The 18,502-nt window shown below is 39.7% G+C and overlaps 1 protein-coding gene across 1 annotated transcript; it reads right to left on the reverse strand.

Annotated features, from left to right (window-relative positions):
- Window positions 1-10,860: 10,860 nt before the first annotated feature.
- Window positions 10,861-17,699, reverse strand: MKRN2OS (MKRN2 opposite strand). The gene is made up of 4 exons (XM_066616987.1): window positions 17,379-17,699; window positions 16,438-16,487; window positions 15,668-15,830; window positions 10,861-11,423 (listed from the first exon to the last, which is right to left on the reverse strand). Exons 1-4 carry the CDS (start codon window positions 17,594-17,596, stop codon window positions 11,147-11,149), a joined length of 708 nt encoding a protein of 235 aa, XP_066473084.1. The 5' UTR covers window positions 17,597-17,699; the 3' UTR covers window positions 10,861-11,146.
- Between the last annotated feature and the right edge of the window lie 803 nt (window positions 17,700-18,502).

Consider the following 18,502-nt stretch of genomic DNA (forward strand, 5'->3'; position numbering starts at 1 on the left):
CAGTTCTGTTTGGCCAAATCTGGCCAGTCCATTTTTTCTGCTAATTTTGTCCAAGTTTCTTTTGCTGTAATACAATTACTAACAAAATGTTCTATTGTTTCTGTATGAGGTTGTCCTGTTGTAACTGTTTGTCTTCGACATGCTATCAGAGTACAAGTTTGATCATTGGCTGCCAGTTTGCCAGTACAAGTTTGATCATGGTCTTGCTGCTAAAACTCCATAAACTTGGTGGTATAACCGCCATCTCAAGTCCCACAGATAGAATGGTACTCTGTTGTCTTTAAAATATTCAATCGGATAATCTGGTTCTCTTAAATAGTTACATAAATTACTTTCTTTTTTTCTAATTCTGGTTCAAAATAACATTTTTCTAATATATACTGATACGTTTTCTTTTTTGTTATTTTCACAGAAGCTCCAAATTCTTTCAACATGTCAGAATTTATATTCCACTTTTTTACACTTCCATAAATTTCACATAAATAATCAGGTCCAGTAAGTTTCATTGCCTGAGTGACATTATAAGATAAACTACCAGATTCCCACCACTTGTTACTCCAGTGTTTTCCCTTCCAACCCGATGCGAATGCTATTAACCAAAATTTAACATCTGTTCTTTTGACATCTTCAAATTCTAATTGAGCCCATTTTCCAAAGTTAAAGGATAAAAAAGTCGCTAAAAAAATTGGCCCTATAGCCGGCAGATCTAATCCTCCATCAACAACAGATCTAAATGCTGTTGCTCTTGCAAGTGGAAAATGGATTGTACCCCATAAAAATTTAAAAATCAAATTATCTGCTTCCTTAATCAACCACTGAGGAGGAGGGTACACTGCTGCTATATTTGTCACTATGGGTAAAAGATAAGTTCTTACATAAATTGCTCTTTGGTACACTGTTAGAGTCCAATTTTTCCATACTTTTATTTTTTCTGTAATTTTTTCTAACCATTTTTTCCAATTGACTTCCCATCCATTTTTTCCTACTGAAAAATAGACTCCTAGCAATTTTACATATTCCTGTATTTCCATATTTGTTATTGTTTTTAAATCTGAGTTGATTACATCTTGCATTGGAATAACTGTCATTCCTTTTTTAGGTGCTTTTAAAGAAATTAAAAAACTCTTTTGAATATTTAATTTTGATCCAGAACATTTCTCATAGTTATTAAACAACGTAATTAATCTTTCCATTTCTTCCTTATTTTTTACCAAAATGGATACATCGTCTGCATGGGCCACCAATTTAACCACCACGTGACTTTCTTTTAATGTATCTTTTGCTTTGTGTGTTATATCAGTTTTATTTGTTGACTTTAAATTGTTTTTACTAAATAATCCTAAATTACCTGGTATTGGTAAACATATACCAGTTATACCTTTATCTAAATGAATTTTAGCCAAGATAGGATCTAATGCTAATACATACGATAAAGAACTCAAGGGACAACCCTGCCTCACTCCTGATAAGAGAGGAACTGGACTACCTCTCCAGCCGCTAAATTGAGGAGTCACAGTGGCACCTTTTACAGTAGTTTTACAGTATTTAGTTTTACAGTATTCACAAAATCCGTTGGTATTTTCTTCCACAACATCACTTCCCACAAATAATCATGATGGATATTATCAAAAGCTTTTACTTGGTCAAGTTGTACCAAATTACCTTCCCATCTCCCTTTATTAACCAAACAGAACATTTCTCTGAAAAGACATAAGGAATCAGTCATATTTCTCCCTGGTATACCATTGGTCTGGCATTGCATCACTATTTTACTTGCAATTTTTGCTAACCGTTCGTTCAAAATTTTTGTTACAATTCTATAATCAACATTTGTAAGTGCAATAGGTTTCCAATTTTGTGGTAGGGTCAAATCTCCCTGCTTGGGAAAAAATATTAATGTTCCCTCATAAAAGGACTTATTCCAGGTATGGTGTGTCAAACAATAATTTAAGACTCTAGTAAGAGGGCCTACTAACCAAGCACTGAATATCTTGTAGAATTTCCATCCAAGTCCATCTGGACCTGGAGCAGATTTACCTCTTCCACTGGTTATGGCCTTTTTAACTTCCTGTTCTAAAATGGGACAAAGAAGAGTTTGAATATCTTCTTCATCTAATCCCTGATAGATTGCACTCAAATCATGTTTTGATAAGTCTGATAAAAATTGTATAGTGTTCTTTTTATCTATCTGTTTTACTGAGAACATTTTTCGATAATAATTTTCCATAATGGCGACCATTTCTTGTGGATGAAATTTTACTAGAGCATTTTCATTTTCTCTTAAACCACACTCAATGAACGTTTTGGAACTTCTACTTTTGGCCCATTGATCCATATCTATGATCCCTCCCTTTGTTCTAAAGTATTTGTTATTTAGTCTTTTTATTGTTTTCGTTGAAAATCTGCTATAATTTCTTTAGACCGCTTTATGTTTGTTTCATTGATTAAGAGACCTTTATTGGCCTCATAGTGACCCCTTAAAAATTGATTAATAGCTTTATGATATTCTACTATTTCTTTTATAAAAATATTTTTTTCATATTTTCTACATCTGTTAACTACTGTTTTTTTTAGCCTTTCCCACCATTTATCAAGATCATCTAAGTAAAAATCTAGTATAGATACTAGTTCTGCTAGAGTGGATTCAATTTGTTTTTTATATTCATATCTGTCCAAGTTGCTTGGTCTTAATCTCCAAAGTGATTTCCTTTTTGATGTATTTGACTTGTAGAACATTCGAGGGCAAGCATGCCATGATCTGACCATGGTGTGATCAAAATACGACATTTTTGAACTTTTAGATTTTGTGGGGCCCATAAACGATCTATTCTACTTGCAATTCTAGGGTGATAATACGTAAACCTTACTCCTTGTATAGACGAATATTTGCTTAAATATATTTTTCTACAGACAACAGGAAAAAAATCTAACTCATTGCTGATGTTCAAAGCTTTGTCCTGTAGATCTTTTTGAACCAAAAATATTTGTAACATTTTTTCCTCAGGGTCTAACATTTTTGAATATTGTCTCTTGGTTTTTGAAGTGACATAACTACTCCTGTCTGACACCTTAGACCTATTATTAAAATCTCCTGCTACTATTAGATTTTTTTTTTGTATTACATGCATCTTTCAAATGAGACCATAATTTTTTCCTACCCGTTGATGTGGTGGGAGCATAAACTCCACATACACAAAAACTTTTTGTCTCATATTTCCCATTACTTAAAAGTTCTTTTAATGAAAAATCAACCACTAGCAATCTACCTGGCACTGCTTCCAAAATAAAATCAACAGTCATGTTTTGTTTCTGTTTAAATAAAATTGCCACACCATCTTTCTTATCCTCGCCATGGGACTAATAAGAAGGACTCAGAGTCCAAGCCCTCTGGGCCTGACTCCGTTCCTTCTGGTTGGTAAAATGGGTCTCTTGTAAAATGTATATATCTTGGTTTAAACTAGGCAACTTTGATAAGATCTCATTTCGCCTATCTACAATTTTTAGGCCTCCTGTATTCCAAGTAATAATGTTAAGTTGACCCATAATGATTAAAAGTTAATAATTTGTATTGGTTCAACTTTCTATATTTCCTCCACCTGTTTGATACCCATTTCTGCTTCTGCTTCTTCTTCTTTTTTTATTCTTCTTTTACATCATTTCTTTCTACCTCCTCTGAAATCAGAGGTGTAGCACTACTTGAATTGTTTACTTGAGTCTCTGGAGGTTTCGAGGGTATCAATCTAGGGAAATCAGTAATGTCAAGCAAATTTTTTGTTTTTTCTGCTGTTTGTTGTATAGTTTGTTGGGTAGCTCGTTGATAGATTTCAACTCCTTGCTTTTTATGGTGTAGGATGCTTTGTTCTGAAGTAGTTGCAAGATATCCACTATCTTGATCAGATTGTCTACCTATAGTACTTTCGCTTTGGATTTCCCCTCTTTGTTCCGTATCTCCTGCAGTTTTGTCAATGTCATATGCAATTATATTCAGTTTTATTTGTAATTCAGTAATGTCTTTTTCCAGTATTGAAATAGAATCTTTTAAAGTTTTGTGATGCTTTTGACTTTTAGTTCTTTGTAATTGGTTATTAAGCGTGTCCCATTCCAAATATTTATCTTGTATTTGTATCTGTAAAGATTCAATTTCTTTCTGAAAATTGGCTCCTTTTTGAATCAAAAATTCACTTTGTCTATGTTTCTTATTCAATTTATTCCTTTGTTCTTTTGGAGATGATTGGTTTTGAACATTCTCAATTTTGAAAGAAGTTTCATCTATATCTGACAAACCATACAGGCTATTCTTTTCTTCTGTTTCTTCTTCTGTCATTAACATTTGAAATTTGTTTTGTTCAGCTAAAGTGTCTACTGAGAAGGTGGACAGTGTGTGATTTATTTTCCTGGATTTCTTACCTCCTTTTTTCTGCTCTCTCCATTCAGATGTTTTTTCCGCTGACAAATCGACTGGGTTAAATTGGCTTCTTAGAATATAGTCATCATTATCTATGCCCTTTTCCATAGTTGGTGTTTCACTTTCCATTTCATCAGAAGCGTTTGGTTGTTGATGTGCTTCATCCTTTCTGGTAGCAGTTTCTTTTGAGGTTGATTGTTTTGTTGTCTGTTCCCATCTTTTACGATCTTGCTGTTGTAGTAGGCATCTGGACATTTGTAATAAACATGACCTGCTTTTCCACATAAATTGCAACAGATACCTTTTTGGCAAATGGTCGCATCGTGTCCTCTCGTACCACATTGGAAGCACAAAGACGTTGTGCAAAAACGCCTTATGTGGTCGTAGGCCCCACAATGATAACATGCTGGTCGTTGTCCACTGAAACATGCTATTCCTCTATCTGTCCCCAAAAAGAAATATTTTGGTATTTGGGTGACTCCATCTCTAAAGGCGATAACAGTTCGATATTCACCAGTCCATATTCCAAAGTCATCGTACTTCTTGTCTGGACCTAATAAGATGTTTGCATATCTGGAGATCCAAGTTGCTATGTCCTGTGCTGGGATGGTAGTTGTTCTTAAAATAATTGTTAAGACTTTGGTGTCACCTCTGAAGAGTGGCACCGCATCATAATCCTTAAATAAAGAAGCGTCTTTAGACATAATGTTTTTAAAACTGAGCCAAAATTTTTGATAGGACCTTTCCAATGCTAAACAAAAGTCAATTTCTTTGGATCCAGTAAGCTGGATCACAGCTACAATATCTTCTCTTGGAAAAGATAATTGTTCTTTTAGAAAACGTTGTATGAGATACTTACGGGTCCCTTTTTCAGGATCTGTCCCTTTGTATGTAAAGCGTACCACAAATCTTTTCCGAGGATTCTTTTCATCAGAAGCCAAGTGTGTAGTATTATTCCAATAAGCTTCCTCTTCATCTTCAATATCTTGTCTGTCTGCAGAGACACGTGTAAGACGTTTTCTCCCAATTTGAGGGTCTTGTGTTCTCTTGGCTCCTGTTACCTTTGCATAAGGTCTTTTAGAGTCTGTCTGTGTTGGTCTCTTAAGAGTGTCATCCTGTATGCTTCCTTGCTGTACTGAAAGTCCTTGTAGCACTGGTGTATCTTGTTCCTTTTGTAAATGTATTTTCTCTTTGTCAGAAGAAGGATGTAAAATAGCTTTGGATTTTCCTTCAATTCTTTGTACTGTTGATAAATTTTCTGATATCTGCTTATCAAAATGTTCATGGCTTAGGTATTGTGATTCCATACTAATTAATTCTAAATTTTCTTGAAAGGGTTCTTTGGCCCAGTCTCTACCTCTTCTTGGCTTTATATGTTTTGGACCTTCTATCTCTGTATCCTTCCTTTGTTCAAATAAACTTTCACTGTACTGTAATTGTACTGTCTCTTTAATGGACTTAAACACTTCATTTGAATCAGTTTGCATTAAAGATTCCTCCGCTGATATCTCTTCATCAGGTTGTTCCAGTTTTTTTCCAAAAGTTTTAAATCCCACATTTAAGGTTTCTTGCAGTTGTTGTTTATAAAGTTTTTGTCTTTGTTTTAAATTATCAACAACATATCTCATTCTATCCAAATACGTATTAATATCAACACACGAAGAACCCTCTTCTAAGTGTTGTTTATGATACATTTGTGCACCTTCAAAAGGCTGCTCCCAAGATCTAATCAGATGTTGTACCATCTTGATCATATTTTGTTCTTTTAACCATTCTGGTATGGGCTTTGTCCTTGCTTTTCTAAAAACTATAACTTTTTTGACAATTTCAAGAGTTACAATCCTTGCATAATTAGGTTGATGCTCAATGTTGTTTTTATGTTTACCTTGTAGTATATCCAACATGTTATCTTTTTGATTATCCAGAAGGTTCCATAATGCGTCTTGGCTCAATCTGGAGAGTTTAATCATGTTGTCTGCTGGTAAATCTATGTAAGCAAACCCCATAGTTTTACCATATCAAATTTATGCATTTCTTTAGGATAGATGATTTCCTGAACACTTTTGTAAAAATCTTTATGTAATAACACTTGCCAGGCTTCTTGAATTTCTCTCTCTTTAGATGGTTTTCGTTTTCCAGTTTTAACCTTCATTACAACATCAGTTTCACTTGTTTCTTCTTCACTAAATAGTTGCACTTCACTATCTGAATTATGAATCAAAATGTAATCTTAAACATCAGACTGCAACGAGTTAGTAGAATTTATTTTTCCATTTAGTTGTTTATTAGTCTGTTCAACAACGTCTAAAATACTTTCATCTTTTGGTAAAATAAAAGGGTCATCTTTGACTTGTATATCAGAAGTAAGACTTTGTTCTTTTTCTTTAAGAGTAGATGCCTTATTTTTTTCTTTTAATTGTATTTGTTTATCCTCACCCAGTAAAGATAGATCAAAATCAAATGAACCAATTTTTTTCCTTAATTTTCCTTGATGTCCATCATCCCAAGACAAATCTAGTATCGATTTGTGAGGTGAGCGATCTCGTTCTTCTAAAAGAAATTTTCCTTCACCGATGAAATCTTTAGACAAACTTTTCTTTGATAAAGATAGTTGTTTTATTGTTTGTCTGGTGCTTGTTTTGGAAGTCTTTGTTAAGGCAAAGTGTCCTAAAGGTTTTAAGACCTCTTGCACTGGAAAAGTTATTTTTTCAATAGTCTGCAGTGATGCATGAAATTCCCCTTCTTTAGCTCCCAAAGTCAAAGTTTGTGGGGTATGACTAGGCTGAGCTGATTCCTGAGGATTTTTAGGAACCCCTCCTGTCGTATTGGATGTGGTTTCCATTCCAATAAACATGGTTTTCAGTTGATTGTGATCATTATTTACATTTGGGCCTATCGGGCTTGTTCCTAAAGCAGGGGACTCACTTAACTGCTTGCCTGATTTTGATTCCAGTGAATCAGTTGTGCTTTGACTTAGTGGACCTAAGACAGAGGCCTCGCCTATATACTTTCCCAGAAAAGGCTCTAAGTCTTTATTAGCATGTGATTGCAAGGCTTGCTGGCCTGACCGCTCTGAAGAAACCAAAAGGTCTTGTGGTTTCCTCCCCATTAATAGGGTACAAGAAAAAGATTCACTTTGCTGTTCTCTTTCAGTAGCCATTTTGTCTTGTTCTTCGTCTCTGTCTTTTCCAGTCATAGAGACCTCTTCATGTTCTGCAGTTTTCTGGGGTTCTATACAAGGTACCCCCTCCATCCTGATCTTATTTTGATCCTTAGACATTCCCCCAGCTGATCCTATATTGGGATCCTGGGCATTGTCACTGGAGAACTGAATTTTGGACATTTTTTTCCAACAGAAGTCAGGAACACAGTCCAAACACTTTCTCTCAAGGCAGAGAAATTATGCCACAGTAGGAATTAACCCAGTCTTACTTCTAGAACATTGCAGTTACCCTGTTGCATGCTGGAATCTCAGCATCATGAACTACAGAGCATAAACTTTGCTTCTAGAGCAGGTCGAAACAGAACATAAGAACAGCCCCACTGGATCAGGCCATAGGCCCATCTAGTCCAGCTTCCTGTATCTCACAGTGGCCCACCAAATGCCCCAGGGAGCACACCAGATAACAAGAGACCTCATTCTGGTGTCCTCCCTTGCATCTGACATTCTGACATAGCCCATTTCTAAAATGAGGAGCTTGCACATACACATCATGGCTTGTAACCCATAATGGATTTTTCCTCCAGAAACTTGTCCAATCCCCTTTTAAAGGCGTCTAGGCTAAACGCCATCACCACATCTTGTGGCAAGGAGTTCCACAGACCAACCACACGCTGAGTAAATAAATATTTTCTTTTGTCTGTTCTAACTCTCCCAACACTCAATTTTAGTGGATGTCCCCTGGCTCTGGTGTTATGTGAGAGTGTAAAGAGCATCTCTCTATCCACTCTGTCCATCCCCTGCATAACTTTGTATGTCTCAATCAAGTCCCCACTCAGGCGCCTCTTTTCTAGGCTGAAGAGGCCCAAACGCCATAGCCTTTCCTGATAAGGAAGGTGCCCCAGCCCCGTAATCATCTTAGTTGCTCTCTTTTGCATCTTTTCCATTTCCACTATGTCTTTTTTGAGATGCGGCGACCAGAACTGGACTCAATACTCCAGGTGTGGCCTTACCATCGATTTGTACAACAGCATTATAATACTAGCCGTTTTGTTCTCAATACCCTTCCTAATGATCCCAAGCATAGAATTGGCCTTCTTCACTGCCGCCGCACATTGGGTCGACACTTTCATCAACCTGTCCACCACCACCCCAAGATCTCTCTCCTGATCTGTCACAGACAGCTCAGAACCCATCAGCCTATATCTAAAGTTTTGATTTTTTGCCCCAACATGCATGACTTTATACTTACTGACATTGAAGTGCATCTGCCATTTTGCTGCCCATTCTGCCAGTCTGGAGAGATCCTTCTGGAGCTCCTCACAATCACTTCTGGTCTTCACCACTCGGAAAAGTTTGGTGTCGTCTGCAAACCTAGCCACCTCACTGCTCAACCCTGTCTCCAGGTCATTTATGAAGAGGTTGAAAAGCACCGGTCCCAGAACAGATCCTTGGGGCACACCGCTTTTCACCTCTCTCCATTGTGAAAATTGCCCATTGACACCCACTCTGTTTCCTGGTCTTCAACCAGTTCTCAATCCATGAGAGGACCTGTCCTCTAATTCCCTGACTGTGGAGTTTTTTCAGTAGCCTTTGGTGAGGGGCCATGTCAAACGCCTTCTGAAAGTCCAGATATATAATGTCCACAGGTTCTCTCGCATCCACATGCCTATTGACCTTTTCAAAGAATTCTATAAGCTTCGTGAGGCAAGACTTACCCTTACAGAAGCCATGCTGATTCTCTCTCAGCAAGGCCTGTTCGTCTATGTGTTTTGAGAGCCTATCTTTGATGAGGCATTCCACCTTCTTACCCGGTATAGATGTTAGGCTGACCGGCCTATAGTTTCCCGGGTCCCCCCTCTTTCCCTTTTTAAAGATCGATGTGACATTTGCTATCCTCCAATCTTCTGGCACCGTGGCCATTTTGAGGGACAAGTTGCATATCTTAGTCAAGAGATCTGCAACTTCATTCTTCAATTCCTTAATAACTCTTGGGTGGATGCCATCAGGGCACGGTGACTTATTGATCTTTAATTTATCAATGAGGTCTGAAACATCTTCTCTTTTAACCTCTATCTGACTTAATTCCTCAGACAGGAGGGGCCGTTCGGGCAGCGGTATCTGCCCGAGGTCTTCTGCCGTGAAGACAGATGCAAAGAACTCATTTAATTTCTCTGCCATCTCTAAGTCTCCTTTTATCTCCCCTTTCCCTCCCTCACCATCCAGAGGGCCAACCGCTTCTCTGGCGGGTTTCCTGCTTCTAACATATTTGAAGAAGCTTTTATTATTCCCCTTAATGTTGCTGGCCATGCGTTCCTCATAGTCTCGCTTGGCCTCCTGTATCACCTTCTTACATTTCTTTTGCTACAGTTTATGTTCCTTTTTATTCTCCTCATTAGGGCAAGACTTCCATTTATGGAAGGAAGCTTCCTTGCCCTTTACAGCCCCTCTAACTTGGCTGGTTAGCCATACGGGCACCCTCCTGGATTTAGTGGAACCCTTCTTTCTTTGTGGTATACACCTCTGCTGGGCCTCTACTGTTGTTTTAAGCAGCCTCCATGCACTCTGGAGAGATTGGACTCTTTACCTTCCCTTTCAACCTCCTAACCAGCCTCTTCATTTGAGGGAAGTCCGCCCATCGGAAGTCAAGGGTTTTTGTGAGAGATTTGCCCGGTATTCTTCCCCCAATGTGCATATCAAAACGGATTGCAGCATGATCACTGTTCCCCAATGGCTCAGTAACATTGACATCTCTAACCAGGTCCTGTGTACCACACAATATTAAATCCAGAGTCACCTGTCCTCTGGTGGGCTCCATGACTAGCTGCTCTAAGGCACAGTCATTTAGCATGTCAAGGAATCTGGTCTCCTTTTCGTGACCAGAACACAAATTGACCCAGTCAATATGAGGATAATTGAAGTCCCCCATGATTACAACCCTGTCCCTCCTTGTCACCTCCCTGATCTGTCTCCTCATTTCAAGGTCCCCTTCTGATTTCTGGTCTGGAGGACGATAGTACACCCCCAGTATTACATCACTCCTCAGGCCTGGTAATTTAACCCACAGAGATTCTACAGTGGAGTCGGACCTGCCTTCAATTTCTAGCAGAATCTCTAGCATGAATGCTTTCGAAAAGACAGGTGATTGTGAACTTTTACAATTATCAGTATTTTCCTGCAGTAGATTAGGTATTATACATGAAAGCAAGGAAGTTTTATCCCATACAGTTAGTGATGTAGAAGGTTGACTAGTTGCATCATGCAAAAAAAAAGAAACTGAATATATGAGAATGCAGACAATGAATTTATTTTGTATAATGCTAAATGTAACTGTTCAGAAAGAAAGAGAATCTCATTTGAAAAGTTATAAGGGTGCACTGTGTACAAGTAGGGATAAGCCTCTTTGGTGGGCCACTGTGAGATACAGGAAGCTGGACTAGATTGGCCTATGGGCTGATCCAGTGGGGCTGTTCTTATGAACTCCATGGTTGTTCCTTTCAAGAAAAGACATACTGAATTGTGTTGCAGTCCCAGAGTCTTATTTTCCTTGCAAGAGGATGGGGAAAAGTAGTATCACAGTGTCATGACCTGAGGATTTTACTTCCATTACTATCTGTATGTATTTCATTATAGCCAGTGGAATCACCCTCTTCTTGATCAGGGTGGTCAATAACGTAGAAGCCATTGTTGCATATTTCCTTGTAGATTGTGATATACTTGGAAGCTTTCCTTGTCCGTGGAATCACAAATCTCTCTGTAAATTCACTTTTATTCATTTGCTTCTTCCCTTGGGCACTCAACACACAGTTAATAAATGTTAATGCATATGTGTAACAATTGTGGAAGTATTCTTCATACCTATGAAATGGGTAACCAGAAATGAATTTAAGAAATCAATGTTCCATACAACTATTAAACGCTTTATTAATTTGCACTACAGTCCTATCCTTAGGTTACATTTGGCTAGCTAAGGATCAGGTTGTAACCCAATTCCCACAAACTTATGGAATGCAAAGTTACAACCATGCTGAAGTTATGATGGCATAGGAACCATTATGTTGGAACAACTTTTGGCTGGTAGAATAATTAGTCATTGGAACATAAAATGCACAAGGTTAACAAAAAAAAAGTGGAGATGCAGATGTGGAAGAGAATTAGTCAGGTTAGCTAGTCTCCTATGTCTGCTCTGTCAGCACAAGACTGCAAATAGTAAATTGTAGTAATTTAAATTCACCTGTTATAAGTACCCTGCCTCCAACTTAGGCATATAAGAATGTGGGACTAAGTAGCCGATCATGGCATAGCATCAAGAATACAAGGGCCAACATGGGATTATAGCTTAAATATATTGTTATAGGGTATGGGCTACATCACTCTGCTCCCATACCTACAGAACTGCAAGCAAACAAAAGGTAACTTCAGCTGAGTGCCCTTTCACCAGATGAGTACTGTGCACAAACAAAAACACACACTAGAGTCTAGCAGAACAGAAAAGGAAGTGCAGTAGGCCAACACTTGTATCGTACTCACCTCTATACAGAAAAAAGGATGGAAGAAAAATGGAGACCAAAAAGGATATCAGTTGAGTTATAGTTAGCGCAAAGATTACTATCTTCATGTAAAGGTATTCAATCTCTTCCGATTAGCCTAAATAATTTAGGTTTCATTTGTCTTCACCAATCACAACTGTTGTACTGATCTATTCACCTAGAAATCTGTGTCCAGGTGCAGTTCTCACTATCTTGTTTTCTTTAAAAAAAAAAAAAATTCAGGTTCGCAATAGCATTTAATGCCTTATTCAGAGATTTGTGCAAAACTCCTGCATTACAATTTCGGTGCATGAACTGGAGGTTGTCCATGACTTTGTGTACCTTGGCTCAACGATCTCCAACACTCTTTCTCTCAATACCGAGCTAAACAAACGCATCGGTAAAGCAGCTACCACATTTTCCAGACTCACAAAGAGTCTGGTCCAACAAGAAGCTGACGGAACATACCAAGATCCAGGTCTACAGAGCTTGCGTCCTGAGTACACTTCTGTACTGCAGCAAGTCATGGACTCTCCGCTCACAACAGGAGAGGAAACTGAACGCTTTCCACATGCGCTGCCTCCGACGCATTCTCGGCATCATCTGGCAGGACAGAGTTCCAAACAACACAGTCCTGGAACGTGCTGGAATCCCTAGCATGTATGCACTGCTGAAACAGAGACGCCTGCGTTGGCTCGGTCATGTTGTGAGAATGGATGATGGCCGGATCCCAAAGGATCTCCTCTATGGAGAACTCGTGCAAGGAAAGTGCCCTACAGGTAGACCACAGCTGCGATATAAGGACATCTGCAAGAGGGATCTGAAGGCCTTAGGAGTGGAGCTCAACAGGTGGGAAACCCTGGCCTCTGAGCGGCCTGCTTGGAGGCAGGCTGTGCAGCATGGCCTTTCCCAGTTTGAAGAGACACTTGGCCAACAGACTGAGGCAAAGAGGTAAGAAGGAAGGCCCATAGCCAGGGAGACAGACCAGGGACAGACTGCACTTGCTCCCAGTGTGGAAGGGATTGTCACTCCCGAATTGGCCTTTTCAGCCACACTAGACGCTGTTCCAGAACCACCAATCAAAGCGCGATACCATAGTCTTTCAAGACTGAAGGTTGCCAACAGGTGAAAAACTATATAATCGCCTTGTCCTGTGAGACTCCAGCAGGTAAAAAGATTGCATATATACCAGCAACTGCATGGGAGAATATGGTTGAGATACACTAATTGAAATGTAGCCGGGGAGCTTGGCAATCAAAATGTCTTTACAATTGCTCATTACTTTTGAAATCAAGAAAATTGGCCAAAATACTGAATAACTAGGGAATGCTTGGGTGACTTTTTAAAGATACTTTCATTACTCTGTGAAATGTATTTAGTTTATTTTTCTGAACTGGGGATTTAATTGCTTTAAGAGTGCAAAGTGGGTGTGCGTACTTTTGTAGCCGACTCTTATACTCCCAGACTGTAAACTACTGGGTGGGCTTTCCTTAAAACAAAACAGATGAGAGAATCAGCCATAAGCTTTATGGCCTTTTGTTAGGATCCAAAACAAAATGAATGTGGTTTTTTTTAGTGTCTTCATTGAAAGATTTATGAATTTTGTTGCTTTACTGAACTTCAGTAAAGCCCCAAATGTCCCATGGTGAATGTTCTAATAGTCTGCATTGGTTTTGCTATACTACCTTCAACGAAACCATTAGACTGCAAGAGCAGCAGCAATTGGGCCTTGGGGTAATGCCTAGGAGTCCTCTTAAAGCACAGGAACCTGAACAAACCTCTTGTTCTGCTTCACTGCAAGAAGACATACTCATGACATAAGTCATACAAGATGGAAGACTTGTAATATGAAACAGAAGACTATTCTAATAATCACTGCATCCATATCTAATGAAATTTTCAGGGAAATGTTGGAAGTTACACAGAAAGCTTTGCACTTTAAAAGAGGTACTGCATATGGAAACAGAAAGGTTAGATTGAGGCTGCAATGGGCAACATGCACCCATGAACTCTGGGACAAGTTTGTGTGATCAGCAATCTTCTGTCCAAATCTTGAGATTTTTTAATTCAAAAGTTTCTAGTACTCATTTGCAGTTTCTGATCCAGACAATTTCCATTTCTTGTAAACATCATCTGAACAACAGCAACCAAAACCAGAAATGAAAATCTTTGATTGCACAGATGAACTCAGAAAATGGAGTGGGAATTAAGCATGGCTCTAGAGTCACCTTCCCCTGCAACTCAACTCGAAAACAAATAATAATGGGGGCACTTTCTGAGTCTCCATGTCAACGGCTCGATAGGACTCGGTCAAGTTGCCCTGCGCCCTTTTAAAAGCCCACCGCGGCTCAGCAGAGGGAAACAGAACTGCTGTTGGGCAGTGTGTGTGTGTGTCAAAGCTCTCTTTGAACACAGCCCTGATGTCCCTGCCCATAAACAGGGTGGGAGGGACTGTGAGAGAGCGGGGACATATGTGGCAAGAGAGAGGAGGGTCATATGCAGCAGCTGTGAGGCTTATCAGGATGACCCAATCCTTGGTATCTCTATACAGAAGTAGTCCCATCTGCACGAGTCATTCAATGAGTGTTCCCCCTCCCCAGCAGCCATGGTGGAAGGCGTGATCGCTATGAACTGCTTTCCTCCTTCTCTGCCTCTTCTCCCTCCCTGGGCTTCTGTAGCCAATTGTGAGGCAAGAACCCCCAGAGGCTCCTTCTTCTGCCCTCTCAGCCAAAGAAAATACCAAACCTCCCATACTGCATCCAATGATCATCTGTTCCTTCCTTCCTATCAGAGAGCCCACTCCTGCCTCCCACCTTCCCACTCAGCTGCAAAAGCAAACAGTAATCCTTCCCTGCCTCTTAATTGGAACTTCCCTACTGCTCACCCATTGGAATGATGCCGCATGAGGTCTTTCACACTGTGAAAACAATAAGTAAGCACATCCAGACACAGACAGACTCAAGTGTGCGTGCGTGGGGACGAGTGCCGTGTCAGGAGGGTCCTGACTTGAGTGTTTTTCAAAGTCTTCCACACGTGTGCGTCACGAGTCAACGAGTCAGCAAAAAACATGCATTTTCTTGACTTGAGTATGAGTCATCCAAGTCGAGTTCTCAACTCTAGATTTTGCTGACAGAACCACTACTGTGCAGCTACAGGAAACGTTTTGCAACATGGCCCTGTTAAGAACTCTCCCCTCTTGTTTTGCTGATATGATATAAACTAGTCGTCTGAACTTTAAATAGAAATGGTTGAATCCAAAAACTATTTTCCTAGTGTAGTTTGTCTTAATGATTAGATATTTGTCACCACTGTGCAAGTTGCGTTTGCCAAAGAACCTCATCTTAAGTGGGAAAGATGCACTCAAGCACTTGTTTTGTACCTTCTTTTGTTCTTGAAAGAATATTTTTGTAGTAGCCTAATGAGGATATAGACTTTGATGTGGTTTTATGTAAAGCTTTGACTCTTACACTGTTGCATAAATGAATATATCAAATCCATGTGTCTGCCACAAGCTAAGCAGAGTCCAAAATCAAACATGTCTGTCTACATTTCAATCTCTGTTGAACTTCATACCTGTGTGGAAGCCAGATCTCTTTTGCTGAGAATTGGTCGAGGTATATATCCCACTGTTTAAGCAGACTGTACATATCAGGCTGTACCAATGGGACGCTTACACATTGCTCCCATCCATATTCAGCTATATGAACTCCTGTTTCATTGTAATTGAATACTAAACCTGAAAACACAAAGAAGCTGAATCAGGAGAGTAAAAAATAATTTGCTACAAGATACTTCATGATGGTAATGCTTTGAATAATGACAAGTTTAATTGCAGTTCATCAATTGCTGCTATCTGCAACATCATTCCCATTCCAACTAAAGCTGTTCAGGAAAGAACAATCTTTCTTAAAATCTGATTATCTGAATCTACAATATGGTCTCATGCAGTCCAATGGAATCCTTGCAATAGTTAGCCAGTCATCCAATTTGTCTCCCTCCCCATATCAAAGCACTGATGTTCATAAACATAACTGCTAAAAGGAAAGCTGTCAATTAAAAAAAAAAAAGGAACACTTGAGGGGGGATGTATTTACTGCACAAATAGTAAAGAAATAGCTGGCTTTTCATCCCACTCCTGCCTCTTCCCACCCAACAGGGGAAACACTGGTACTCAGGTGGAAGCAAGTGAAGTAGGTGTGCCATGCATTCACACCTAACTTTGAAGAATGCACATTATTCAGTAATGTGGCCAATCCACTATACAGTACAGGAGCAACATAAAATTATATGTTCAATGCAGAGGGAAAAATGCATTTAGAAAATTAATTATAAACTTCACTTACCACTGGTATTGGTTATCCCAACATGAAGGTCAGAACTTCCATCATAACCTCTGAAACAAGAAAGTAAATGTTTTTCATGTTGGAAAATACAGTAATCCATTTGTATAAAGAGATGTCCTGTTCTTTCCTGAATGAAACAGGATATGATTCAGTTAAACCAAACCATCATTAAGCTGAACTTACACATTATAAAAGAACCAAGGTCTTCTCTGTGACAGCCCCAGTGCTCTGGACCTTGCTTCTAAGAGATAACCTTCTTGTGCAGAGCCAGTCAGAGCCCATTATTTTTCAAAGGATCATTGATGTTTCTGATTGTGTTTGCACTGATTCAGGCTGTTGTGCTGATTCTGCAGCTGAAGTTGTTTTGCTGATGTATTTATTTGCTTTGCCTGTTTCAGTGGATGCTGTTTTTATTGTTGTATTTTGTAACCTGCTATGAAATGTGATGAGTAGGAGTAGGACTGAATAAATACAGTCTAATTAACTATGGAATTGATTATGCAAAAAGGGACTACAAAGTCATCCCCGCTCCCCAATAAATAGGACAAGTGTGGTCAATTTGGTTTCAAGGCAACTTTCTACTGAAATTAACAAAAAATACATAATGTAGACACACAATGATGTGAGCAGTAAACTTGATTCTCCAGCTGCACTGAAGTGGGCCTAGAGAGTTCAATGCCAGGTCATATGCTTTGCATGAAGAAGGTGTCAGGTTGAGTTCTAAGTACCTCCAGCACTGTTACCAGATCTCTGGTAGCAGGAACCCTGCTCTCAAACTCTGGGGAGTTCCCATCAGTTACAGTATAGAGAGTACTGGCCTCAATGGACCAATACTCTGATCTAGCTTTATCTCTTTATAATTGGTCTATTCAGGACAGGAAGCAAACACTGCAGAACACTTACTTCAGCATTGTCAAAAAGAAAACCAAAAGTAATCATACCTTAGAAATGTTCCTGTAGTAGGTTTCAGTAAAAATGAACACTTTTCTCTGTGCCCGTTAATAAATGGGCTGGGAATACTAACAGGTGCTTCATCCAGTCTCCTGTAGATCAGGTTGTATCCACACAAAGGGCACTGCTTGGGCACTGAGAAACAAAATATGGCTTTCTTACAATGGCTGATTTTGATCAAGCCTCTTTCTGGCTCCCAAGGCTGCATACTTTCAGCCACCTCCTTGTGTAAATACTGCTTGCTTCTTCCCTGTCACTACCTCATGGATGAAAGCCAAGACTAACCACTGAAACCGGCATGGAAAAAGAGAAGGGACTTATGAACAGTCTACAGTGCTTGAGAATGGCAGTTCACGTAGCCAATCCGGGAATGTGAGGAAGACTGGCAGGCAGGCAGCAGGGGAGGAGGCAATTTCCAGCTCAGCTCCTTTTTAAAGAACCAGAGTTCTCTTCATAGTTGTGTTGAGATGATATTGATGAACAGCCACTTTCAGGACAGCCTTGCTACAATGTGTCTATATTAGTTCAAGTCAGACTAATCTTGCCAGACTCCTGTAGCCTGAATCACAGGCAAGTACATGGCATTTAAAACTTTCCTCATTGCTCAAGTGTCATACCTGGAAAAGCTTCAACAGCTGGATTTAATTTCTGCCTGTTTTGCAGAAATTAAAAGTACAGGAGCCCTAACAGCATGCGTGCAGAAGTAATGTGCAACCACACTTGCTCTTGCTCCGCGCATGGATTGTGTGTGCTTGCACACCTTAGGGGGTGCTGGGGGAGGCTCTGTCCTGCCCTGCCTCACCACCTGCCACATGTCCCTGCTTAGAACAAATTTTATTTGTGGTGTGAGTCAAATTTGCTTCCAAGTATGGCTGCAGGGCCTAAACAACTCCAAAGAGCTCAGGGCAGTGTGTCCACACAACAACCCTGCGAGGTAGGTGAGGCTGAGAGAAAGTGACTGGCCCCAGGTCACCCTCGTGGCTGAGGGAGGATTCGAACCTGGGTCTAAGTCCACCTCCCAAACCACTACACCACCCTGGCTCATCTTGCAGGGGGGAGGGAGGCAGTAGTCAGGAAGGCCTCCTGAGACATCCTCCTGAGACATCCTCAGGGC

This window comes from Tiliqua scincoides, chromosome 2 (genome assembly GCF_035046505.1).
Source record: "Tiliqua scincoides isolate rTilSci1 chromosome 2, rTilSci1.hap2, whole genome shotgun sequence".
In the NCBI taxonomy this organism is placed as follows: Eukaryota; Metazoa; Chordata; class Lepidosauria; order Squamata; family Scincidae; genus Tiliqua; species Tiliqua scincoides.